Genomic DNA, 12,540 nt, shown 5'->3' on the forward strand with positions numbered 1-12,540 from the left:
GCTTGGAGCTGGGGAAGCTTCTACCAGCTTCTCACAGGAGCCACCCTGCAGCCCCTCCCCGCTACCAAAGAACCCTGCCACACAAACCCAAAACATTTGTCATCTTAAGTAAGGTGTTTCTCGTCTGTTTCTCGAATCGTGTTTATCTCTGGTTGACATTACACATACCTCTCTACTAATTTTTAATTTACAGCATGTAAAGAACATACATCCCAGGACAAATAAGTTGCGTGTAAAACTCCTGTTGGTAACCTCTGCATTGTTCTTATATTTAATGGACAGGATTGTGAGAGAACAATAGGATTTTGGAATTATGCCTGAAGTTCTTATGTAATTAACAGAAATTGTGCTATTATTAATCATCTGTGGAACTCTAAGAAACCATTGACCTTGCATGTCAGAATCTGCATGGCCAGCAGTAAATGACAACAACTTTATTATTTGGACCTTGAATATATTAGAATTGAGAATCAGACAGACTAACAAGCAGATCCAGAAGTTACATTTTTAGGATTCCTTCCCCCCACCCCGAGAGAGTACTTTGAGTCCTTTAAATAATAATAGAAAAGAAAGGAAGCATATACTTCTGGAACATTTACTCTGCTTTTATATGCTACATAATATTCAATTAAATATATTCAGGCTTTGTTTTTTATTTAGTTAGGTCTCATTTTAAATGAGACTTTCTCCCTGTAAGTCATCTCTAAACCACAGGTTTTAAACTAACATTTCATTCATAAAAATGTGTCATGGGTGGAAGGAAATGGATTGCCTCATGTATTGAAACATATGCTGTGAGATGGGTGCGTACAACCTTCATGTCAAAACAGGACCTACCCAAAACTGTAAAAAATATTTGTAGGTCAGTTAAAATGTGAATATTCGTACTATAAAAAATATTTGTGGTAGTAATAAACCCAGGTTGTTAGGAAAATGCTCACTGGTTCTCATTAGACACTTTTCTGTATTTATCTGCTAATATAAAAAAATAAGTCTAGGCTGTCAAATTGTTATATTGAGTCAAGTTGCCTTTTGGAGAGAAAGGCCAGGTTTGGCTGTGGAACGCCCTGTTTGAAGTATTGCACGCTTTGCTGCTCTGCAGTCACCTCATTTGACTTCTTATCTCCAGTGTTCCTTCCAAGCTACTCTCCACTCCATCCTGTCCACATACAGGGAATACACAACTTCTTCCTTTCCTGTGCTATGCTAGGTGTTGATAGCTATGAGTGAGGACACAGGTGCATACTCAAAAGTGACTGAAATTGTAGATTTCTTTATTACAAGCTAGTAATTGCAGAACACCTGTAGTTCTGTCTGTATTTCCAAACTACAGGGTTCTCTCAATCTGGAGACCAGAAGTGTTTCATGCAAATATGAATCTAGTGGTCCAAGAGAAACCCTGGAACATTACAAAGTGAATTTTTAATGGAGTAGGTCCATTTTCTTTATATTTATAATTTTATAGAAGATAAATTCTTACATTTTGGTTTTTCTTTTTTTTTTTAATGTCCACTTAAATCTACTTGGAACTTCCACAGGTTTGGTATATTTGTAGTTGTTAGCTTGTAACAGTGAAATATCTTTAAATACTAGAAAACTGAAGCATTGGAGGTTTGCCTTTAATTTCAGTATTTTAAGCTCCAAGAACTTTTCATAGATGGTTTGTCTGAGCCAGGATGTATACAAAAGCTTAACCGACTCAAAAATAGATGTGCTCTGTATATTGTGATACAAGATGTGATTTCACCTTTTGTGATTTCTTTACAGAACATATTTTATGTAGAGACCTTATTCAGTTTTATCACAAGTATGTTTCCTGATTATTTTTGTTATGCTAGGTTCTTCAAAATACATATATATATACACACACACATATTACTGATGTACTAGATACTTCATATGAATAACCCACTGGATTCTGTTTTAGTTCGTTTAAAAAATTTAAAAGCTGGAGTGGATTGCAGTAAAAAAACCCCTTTGGTTAAAATGCCCTCTTTAACATAAAAATACGTAATTAAATACAGAAGTTCACCAGTTCTCCAAAGAGACTGGAATACTTAAAATACATCTCATAGCATGTTGTTTTGCAAGAGTAATCATCTTGGCATGTGAGATAATAGCTGGGAGAAGTTTCAGGAAGATGCCTTTCTGCTGTTAGAGGTATGCAGATGTTTCTTCTCCCCGATTGAGTTGGACAACCCAGAAGTCAGTTCTGACACAGCCAGCATGTCTCTAAATTATGATTTAGTGTATTTAGGAAAAGATAATTGTGAACTTTCACATAGTCTTAAGGTGTTATTTCTTTCTGCCAAATGAAGGAAGTGGACGTTATGATTTGAAAAAAGAAGTGCTTCGCTAAAGCTACTGAAATCTTAAAGGATGCCAGACAAGTATGCACGTGTATTTCTACTAGTCATAGCTGTTCTGGACATTTTTGCAAAATATTTGAGAATTTCTTATTATACATAGAAGAAACTGGATATAATTGTCTTAATTTTGTTGTCAGTTACACCAGTCTGAGTCCAAAGTAACTCTGTTCTTTGGCAGTTTAAATAAATAGGATCTTTTCTGAATTTGCACAGATATAAGTAACGGTGGCATTTGACTTTTACTTCATGGACTTTCTCATTTACATCAACTTGTGAGCTATGGGTAAGCTATACTCTTGTAAACTTTAAAGGAATACCCAAAAGAGAGAACACAAAATTATGGGAATGTTTTTGAAGCAGAGCTCACTGATATTTGTGACGGGGAGAACTTCTTATAATTTAGAAATTACAAAACCATTGCTGCTAACCACTGAAAAAAGAAAAAAATGCAGTCACCTCAGGCTGTGAGCCTGGGCAAAGATTGTCAAAGGTAACTAGGGACTTTGGGGTGCCTTACATCTTGAGGGCCAAAAGAGTGGGTTTTGTTTTGTTTTGGGTTTATTTTGTTTTGGTTTTATTTTTGGTGGGGGTCTTTTTGTTTTGTTTTTTAAACGGTACTACTAATCATAGGAGTAGACTGCTCAAATGTCTTTTGAAAGTCTGAAGGTAAGCACTCCATATTTGAGAAATCTGGAGTCAGTAATTGCTCTTAAAATCTTGATAGGAAAGTTTTAGATTTCGTGTTTCCCCCACTCACCCAGCCAAACTCACACCCTTGCCTGAAACCCAAGTACATAAGTAGGATTAAGTCTAACGTTTGTTCAGGTAAAAACTCTTGTTAGGAAAACCACAGACTGTGGTAGTATAATATCTGTTAATTTCTAAAGATTTCAAATGAGAGTTTAATAGTAAAGATATCAAAACATTTAATAAGCATTAGTATATGAAGAGTTGCAACACCCGTTTCACAGATGAGAAATCTAATGCACTTTGGTTACCGCGATGCTGAAAGATGGTGGAGTGCATTGGTGGATGTTGCTAAGCACATGGTTTGAATTTGACATGAAGTGTGTAGGCCAGAAATGCGGAACTTGGGCAAAAGTTCTCCCACGAGATTGCATTTTTGATGATTTTTGAGATTTAGAAAATAGAAATTTAGAAGAAAATTAGGAGGTCCTTAAATGACATACTGGTTATTTGGCAATCAGCAGTGAACAGTTCTGTTTAAAAAAGAACCAAGTGGGACACAGATGCTTACTAGCTGTTTTACACACATTTAGTCATGCAGGTACATGCACCCACACAGATATATTTTTATGATATAAATTATCTGTCCTAGCTGTTCATCTTGGAATATGCCCACTTGAAAAACTTGTTCACCCCTCATATCATATTGTTGAGGTTGCTGAGGATAAAGTTTCTCAGCTGGAGACTACAATAGAAAAGAAGCTGTTGGTGGAACGTGTCCTGTGCAGTTTCTCTTCTCCAGGACACAAATACCTGCTTTTCTGTGAGCGAGAATGAGGGGGGATGGGAGGGGTGGATTAGGACATATAAATAATGCTTAACGCTTCTGCACGAGTGACTAAAAAGTGTGTGGCTCAATGAAGATGATAGTTTTAAAGGGAGTGGAGAAAGAATGAGTGACGTATTTTGAAATTGTGGAAAAGAGATCAAGCTTTAGTGAGTTTGTTCCAGAGGAAGAATAGACTGCCTTCTTCTATTTTATTTTTTTGAGCAATTATTTTAACTTACATTAACAGTACCCAGAATAGCAGGTACCATGTTACGAATCAGTATAAATGCATTTTTATGTACTTTTTTTTTTAAACTTTAATTGCAGCAATGAGCAAAAGGGAAATATGGCAGTACATTATTTTATTTGTCAGATGGTTCTAACTCAGTATTAGAAGTTTCTTTGCTTATCAGAACTTTATCTAGCGTAACTGCAACCATTGCAGGGCAACTTGACGCTAAGTGCTAATGTACCAAAACTTAATAATATAAAATGCTAGGAACAGCGACGCATCTGAACAGAAGCCTGATAAGAGGCTTTACACAATTGACCCTGGTTCATCAGTATGGAGACTTCTGAGCACTTGTGAGAATAGGTATTTTGGGTAGAAGCAACCTCCACGCACACAGCCACCTTAGTTGTTGAAGCATTTGCTCACAAGTTAGAAACCAGACTTCTAGAGAGCCCATAACATTCAGGGGTTTGAGTCTAAACTCCTAACTACTTGGTTGGCCACCTACAGGAAAACCTTCTCTCTATCCTTCTTACTGAAGTTGTAGATTCATGTGGCCAGATGGAAGAAATATACAAGAAGATTCCTCTAGTGAACGTCCAGCTGTAGCTACCCATTCTGCTTTTCATGTTATATAGTGAATCTTAAATGGCAAGTACAGTCCCTGGGAGAAGAAACAAAAATTTGAGATTCTTCTTTTTCAGAACATCCCCATCAGGTTACTGAGGTAGGCTATTTCTTGTTTATTCTGTCATTTTTATTCATGAATCTCAGATTGTTAGCTGCACAATGATTCGTCTTCTTGTTGAAGTTAAAAGGTGTTTATTCTCAGTAGGTGTGTTGCATAGCAAGACAGGGATATTTTGCTATGAATCCACAGCAGTGTGGATTCAAACCAGATGTGGCTGAGGAGGGCCTATATGCACAGATGCAAGTTTTGGATGCCGATCACTGTACAATTTAGGCAAAAAATAACCACTATCACTGTTAACTGTTATGAAACATTTATCTGTATTCCGTGTTAGCTGACAATATCAACCGAGTGTTTATGTGTTCTGCCTTGCTGTCCTCCCTACTGTTTCTGGAAATTGTGGTGCTGGGATTCTGCTTATCTCTCTAGACCCAGCACACTTTCTCAGTCAGAAATTCTGCTTCAGGAGGCAAGAAATCACCATCTTTCAAAATGGAGAAGTAAAGACACTGATGGTGTTTAGGTATCTTCAGGAATTGTGTTATTTATCAAAGGAGGTGATACGGGTCGTTCCATTCTAGGTGTCTGTCTGCCTAGGGTTGTAACCTAGGCATTTGACCTAATTATTAATATTTTAGTTAACACTTTAAGGTAATTTATATTTTTCTCCCCCCATTGTCAAACATGAAAACTTTGTAGGCAAAGAAGTCAGACCTGCCTTTTAAACTAGAGGAATTAAACAACTCATGCGATACTCAAAACATAGCTTACTTTTTGGTAAGTGTAGCAAAGCAAAATGTCTAGCTGGTTCTTATTTTGCCCATCAGAAATGAATCACAAACTTTGGAGGAGGGAGATAGAATTTAAGTCTGAAAACTTGGTCCCTAACCTTTTTTCCCCTTTTATTTTACTGAGAATGGAAAATTAGGAATGTGTCAGAATGCATTCAGCAGATTGTGGAATAATAGTAGTTTACTGTGGTTTCTGCCACAGAGCTCCTGTTAAGAGGATTCCTATGTTATGTCTTGTTAATCTTGATTTCCTATTATATTCCCAATAAAAATGTTGTGGCTAATGTCAGTCTCGGGGAGTGCTAGCTGTAAGTTAACTTACAGAAGAGATGATGGGAAGCTTTGCTGAATTGCTCTTCCAAATTTGAATTATAAATAAATAGATCCATTAGTAATAATGGAATCAATTTTTCGAATATTAATTGCTTCCTTAGCATGTGAGAATAACAAATCCATATCCATCTATAAAAGTCACCAGGTGATCCTAATTCTGTTCCATAATTTTTCAGCAGAGAGCGAATTGGTTTTCATTTACAATGTAAGTTCTTAGAGAAATAGTAGATGTTACAAAGCATTTTATACTTTTGTAATACTTTTTGTGACAATGATATTTTTCTGCTTGTTGAAATTTAATTAACACAACATTTTATATTATTTTAGGCAGTTATATGGACAAATGTAGGCATATAGGCAAATAACCTACAGCAAGCACATTTTTTTGAATATTAGGAGCTAAATAAAGCTGAATGTAATCAAGTTAATAAAGCTAAGATCAGACCTGTGTCTTTAGAAGCTGGTTGTATCTGACTTTCTAGGAAGTCAGCTGATACATTATAGCCACTAACAAAGAAATTATTTCTGGCTAGCCTTAAATAAACATATTGCTTACATCTAGAGTCTCCTCACCATAGTGGAAACCATCACCTATCTTTAATGACAATACCATTGTGCTGTACAATCTACATTTCCACTTCAATTATGGAAAAGAAAGGCCTCTAGCTTTCATAATTACAAAGATATTTTAGTAAATGCGAATTCGATAAAAACTCAGTTTTATGTCGGTTTCATGTTGAAGAAAATAGCTCTGAGGGATACATAAATGGCTCCATAGTGGGATTTTGACACTTGTGATATTTTTGGTGTGAACATTGTACTGTTTCATAGCTGCTTATTTTAGCAGAAATGGGAAGAAATATGTGGTGTTGTCAGTGCAAGTCTGCATACTGAGTGAGCTGGGGTAAAGCAGGCATGTTTTGTCAGGGTTTTCTAGAAGATGCAGGGAAGAATTAAGACTGAATGCCATGTATTTCCTGAGTTTACTGAGTTATATGCTTAGATGAAATCAATGGTACTTTTCCTGGAATAAATTTATGCATTTTTATAGTAGTTTAAGATATTTAGGATGACTCCATGTAGAGACTGGACATAGTCAGATATGTCCCTGCATTGTAAGGGGAGTCTAGTTCTTCCCCAGCATGAAAAACTTCAGAGTATGGTTTTGGAAAATGTTTTTCTTGCGGTTTCGCCTTCATTTTCCATGAAAATTGTCCATTTGTCTGTTCCAAGTATGAAGTAAAACAGGTTTAAAAAAAAGGACAGCCATTTCCATGCTTTCATAAATATCTGATTTTTTTTTAGTCCTTTCAAAGCTGGGAAAATCACTAATGCAATCCAAAAGTTTACCGTTTTTGTAAAGCAGGTTTAAAATTAAAAATTTAAGATTGTGCAAAATAGATTAATAAAATTTAGATGCTATATACTTCATAGTATAAACTACAGCATGTGATATTGAAAGAAAAAAGAGAAGGACTTGCACTGCTTTTCACAGTTTCTAGCAACATTTTTTTCTGTATTTTATCTGGCTTCCTAAGCTACAGTGTCAGTCCAGGCAGACATTGACTCTTCAGGTAGTTGACCTTTTCACATTCAAAAAATCCGTATTTTTATGTCAGTGATTTATTTGGTCTCTCCCTTGCTGTTGTAAGATACTGCAACATTTCAAAAAATGTGTCTGAGGAGATACATTCTTCTGTGACTTCTGCATCACTACAACTGGTTCAGTAACTAAGAAATTTTTGTAAAAAAGTATTGAAAAAAGTGAGGCCATATATCACACACAAGATGAGGAAAAAAGACTTCTGTTGGGTTTTCATAGCTGACAGAGAACAAGAAGTCCAGCAGGTCACTAAGTGATAATGTGAGTTAATGTCGGTAGCAAGACCATGAGTATTGAACATGCCTTTGAATCTAAAGATGGCTCTTGTGATTTTGGCACCCATGGCTCTACTGGCTTACCCACTCTGCTTATGTAGTAGCCCCTGTACTAACAGAGTCTCATAGCCATTCGTGCTGTATAATGAATGTATGCCACACCTGAGGTCATCAAGAGTTTCATGCAGGGCATGATAACCACTGAGTCAGCAAATACTGGAAGATTACATTGGTACTGGAAGGTTTAGATATACTCTAGAACTGTGTGTGTGTCCTGGCTTCCAGTCCAAGTGGTATATGTAAACCTTTGGTAGGAGAGGGCCCAGTGTAGCCCAGGAAATGGTTGACTTTGGAAATGTCCAAACCAGTTTTCTCAGACTCTCCTGTTGACTGTTCACTATAAAGAAGTACCTCTGAGAAGTTAGTGAACTCACTGGTATATTCTTCAATGTCTAATTGGTAGAGATCATGTCAAAAATCCCTTACAATTCTTCATTTCTCTGAAGCTGGACAGAGCTGCCAAGACAAAGTCTTATGTCTTAAATACACAGGTGTGTGCACACAAACACAAGTTTTGTTCAGTACTTCGGTTTATAAAACAAACCCTGATCCTAAAAGAAACAGCCAATCAACCCCAACTTCTCTGTTCCATAGCAAATGAAACAAACAGTGTGCACATGCACAGAATGCGTTATCAGTTAACCACACGTATGGATAAGTCTTTGCTTTTTGTAAGCTGCTAGATTTTCTTCAAAGAAAATTCTTAGAGGAGAAAAATGGACAGAACACAGCTGAGTCAGCTATCAACATAGGGCCAGGAAGGGGTTGCCTTGCAGATATTGTGTCGTCTTGCACAACTGATTTCTAACATTAGGTTCTCACCAATGAACATGTATCATTACCTTTCATTTAAAAGGCACAATTTGTGAATGGGTGCTGCACAAAAATGTGTTTTTTTAACAGAGAATTCTAAACAATCTGGTTTATCTTTGGTGGAAAAAGTCTGCTAAATACATAAGGAACCTAATGGAGCATCAGGACTCAATGCAGTTCTTACAGTCTCTTTTTCTTACCAACAGTTTTCTTTCTGACAGTGCTGTCAAAATCCAGCATTTCTTTCTGTCATCACTTATGTGTTCAAAGCCATTTTCTAATTTGATTTCCTAGTTAGATCTCTTGGAGTTCCATTGATTTTTATGGAATCTTCAACTCCGGCCCCTGGCATTCTTTTCTAGGGGTAAAGTCATTCTGATTCCAGCAATAAACTAGATGTCTTCCCTAGTGTGATACCCATCTTTATGTTGTCATAACGGCAAAGTCTGATAGTTATCATTTCTTGGTTGTAAAGTTGGGTTCTTCCTGTAACATTGCCAAAAAGATATGTTATGGCTTGCTAAAGTTTGATGGAGTTGCCAAAACACACCTTCAGAATCCCAAGAACTTGGGAAAAGAAAGAACTATTTCAATAGGAATGGAAAGTTACATGATCTCCTCCATTCACTGCTTTTCCTGAAACATGTTTTCTACTTGATACTGAGTTCAGCACCCTTACATTATTCCAGTTTTCTCTTGCTCAAGTATTTTTATTCCATTAACCTATGCAGTTTTGCAAAACAGTTATCTGAAAATATGCCAGTATCATATTCCAGTGTTGCTACCTTAGTTTCTCCATCAGGGAACATTCTGGGAAGAGGTTCTTGGGCCAGTACATTAAATGATAATCTGTTCATGCTTACTAGGGACTGACATTACATTCTGCTTGATTTTAAGCAGAGAAAGTATTTGACATAGATTCTAAAATCTAAAGTATATTGGAGAAGGATACTGAATAAGCTCTTGTTAATTTTGACTCCAACTGTTATCCTAGTTCAGTCATTTTTTGCTGCATTTGCTTCCCACTTGTTTAGAGTTGTAATCAGACTTAGTCTGGATGACTCATTGTGGTTTTATGGCTGGTTTGCTGTAGAAATGAAAATACCTGGAAGAGGAATGCATCTTTGCACATGTCTTATGCTGTAATTAACAATATACTTGTTTCCGTCTGCATTGAATTATTATTATATTAATGATTCCATCACTTTTCAGCTTTGTTGGTTATATGATGTATATATTTTGCACAGCTGGATATATTGTTAGGAAGGAAATGAAACTGAAAAAGTTACTGCTTAGATTATTAAGTGATTCTTAGCACCACAGAGTCATGTGTCAAAACTGCAACTAATGATCAGCCTGGTTCTTGTTCCTGGGTACATAGTTAGTCAGCCTTATGTTAATATTATCTGGCAGCTCAAATAGAGTTGTGGTTAAAAGTTTACTTTTGATCATGAAAACTAGAAGAAAGATAACTTTCTTTTCAGAAAATACATATCCAAATACATATTTTATAACCGAATGTGAAAAATGGGGAAATAGTATTTCTGAAATATAACTGAAGACTGGACAGTAATATGCTAAAGTGAAGATGAACACAGGAAAACTGAATTATAGTTGTTCATAGCTTTCTTGCTTGATTTTGTGATTTAGGATTTTCAGTAGTGTCTCTTTAAGCTAGGCTTTCGTGTTTAACTTATTAGGGTGGGTTGGTTGTTTTTTTGGAGGGGTGTTAAACTTTAAAAAAACGGGGGGGGGGATACCTATAGGAATACAAAAATTAATTTTGGAATATTTAGATCTACCTGAAAGACACCATGGAGATCAGAGAAGGGAAAAGTTGATTTTTTCTTGTGAGAGCATAAATTGGAAGAAACTTTTCTGTATTGTAATGTAGGCATGGTTACTCAAGAAATATGCTATAGAAATTTAATAATAAGTAAAAAACAGGATTATTTGGCCCTTCTAGTATTATAGCCATAAGTTAGTATTTGTAGTTCGAAGTGTAGTTCAAAAATGAGTATGGATTAATGACTAAAGGACCAGGTACAAAAAAACCCCACAAAGCAGAAATAAGAGACCTAGAATATCGCAGGTAGAATTTTTATTTAAGGACAGTCATGCAAATCGCTCGCCTGCATATTTTAGTATACTTTTTCTTTTACTAAAATCTCATCTGAGTTATAATTTCTCAGTAAATATCTCATCTGAGTTATAATTTCTCAGTAAATTCAGACAGTGTCATTATTTACTGCTTAATGTTGAGTTGGAAGAACCCAACTGTGTCTTAGTAAGCAGGAAAGGGAAACTACTTTCAAGGTAGAAATACTAGTATTTGGGGATTACGGTGAAAAAGTGGCAATTGTTTAAAGAATGTGGTGGTGAGTACTTTCTTAGCTATATAACAGCAGAATTTAGCAAATGGATGCTTTTTCTCTTCTCTGGGTTAATTTCCTTATGGACCTGCACATCACCATTTATATCATAGTGAATTATTACTGTGCAATGTAGCTTAGTAGGTGTTATTATTTCATAGTAGGAATGACAAGAAATGGATTGAGTGGAAGTACTTTTTTTTTATTAGCATGCTGGCTTACAGCTTTTAAAAAGATCTTGTACGTGGGGCATGTGGCAGCCAACATCTGAATGAACAACTGTTCCAAACTCCTGATCAAATTTCCTTTGCATTTCTGACTTCTTTTTTCATTACTTTTTGGCTTATGGTTTTATTGTGATTTCAGAAATGTGGTGGCTTCTGAGCTATAAAAATCACAAACCTATTTCTGTTTAGAAGTGACATGACTGAAATGGAGAACTGTAGGCAACAGAATCCAATTCAAAATTTTCTTTGGGAATTTGGTGCTCTGAATGACATGCAAGTATGCAAACTTCTTAAAAGTCCTAAGCAAATTCTAATATTAAAAAAGTGTTTTCAGCTACAGTAAAAACCAGTAGCCTTTGATTACCTTCATCACAAATGTGGACCAAGGGAGAGTTGGATAGGTTACTTAGTATTTTTATAAATAAAAACCAGTGATATTGTATGAGAGGATACAGAAGTATCCATGTTTCATGAAGATCCGTTTTCCTTGGTAAGGAATTTTGCATTATCATTGAATGTGCTGCATTTTATTTATTATCCTGGTGACAATCAGTGCCTTTCAGTCCAGCATGCTGTACAAGCAGCAGGCCAACCCCCCTCCACGTACTTGCTGGGTTTTATGTGTGGTGTGTTTCTTTTCTTAATTGCATGTTTCTAGATAATTGTTAACAATTTTCTAAAATTATTTTTAGCTTTAGATCCGGCTAAAGATCCATGTTTAAAGATGAAATGTAGTCGCCATAAGGTGTGTGTTGCACAGGATCAACAAACTGCTGTTTGCATTAGTCACCGAAGGCTTACGCACAGGTAAATAATTTAAAAGTTAATCCTATAGACTTTTTTAATAGTGTTCGTGACTGACTGTAAACCATAAATACACTATAATTAGTTTAGTTATTTAATAACATCTGAGCAGAGGAGTGGATTTTAGAAGTAATTATGTATGCATAATTTGATTAGAATGTTTAATATTTGATTTTTTTGATAGGCTGGTAAACTAGAGGGTGTACATAGTTAAATACCGCAAGATGCTGATAAAAATACATTTACAGAAATACCTACTGTGCTAGTACCAAGTGAATATAACGATTATGATAATGTCCTGCTGCTGTACATTACTTTGACTTAATCACTTCATATAAGAAGCTAGGGAACTCAAAACTACCTGCTAAAGTGTAGGTAATGGCCTGTTATAGTGTAAGGTATTTGGTTTTTTTTTTCCTTCTTTTTTTTCCTCTTTTATGCATACTAATTTTCT

The 12,540-nt window shown here is 35.8% G+C and overlaps 1 protein-coding gene across 5 annotated transcripts in view; it reads left to right on the forward strand.

Annotated features, from left to right (window-relative positions):
* SPOCK3 (SPARC (osteonectin), cwcv and kazal like domains proteoglycan 3) overlaps positions 1-12,540 on the forward strand; it is a 222,097-nt gene that overhangs the window by 85,425 nt on the left and 124,132 nt on the right. For all 5 annotated transcript variants that reach the window (XM_030018658.1, XM_030018676.1, XM_030018667.1 and 2 more), the window contains one exon: positions 11,975-12,089. In XM_030018658.1, the coding sequence (XP_029874518.1) occupies positions 11,975-12,089 (115 nt within the window). The remainder of the gene's footprint in view (positions 1-11,974; positions 12,090-12,540) is intronic.

This window comes from Aquila chrysaetos, chromosome 1, assembly GCF_900496995.4.
Source record: "Aquila chrysaetos chrysaetos chromosome 1, bAquChr1.4, whole genome shotgun sequence".
Taxonomy (NCBI): Eukaryota; Metazoa; Chordata; class Aves; order Accipitriformes; family Accipitridae; genus Aquila; species Aquila chrysaetos.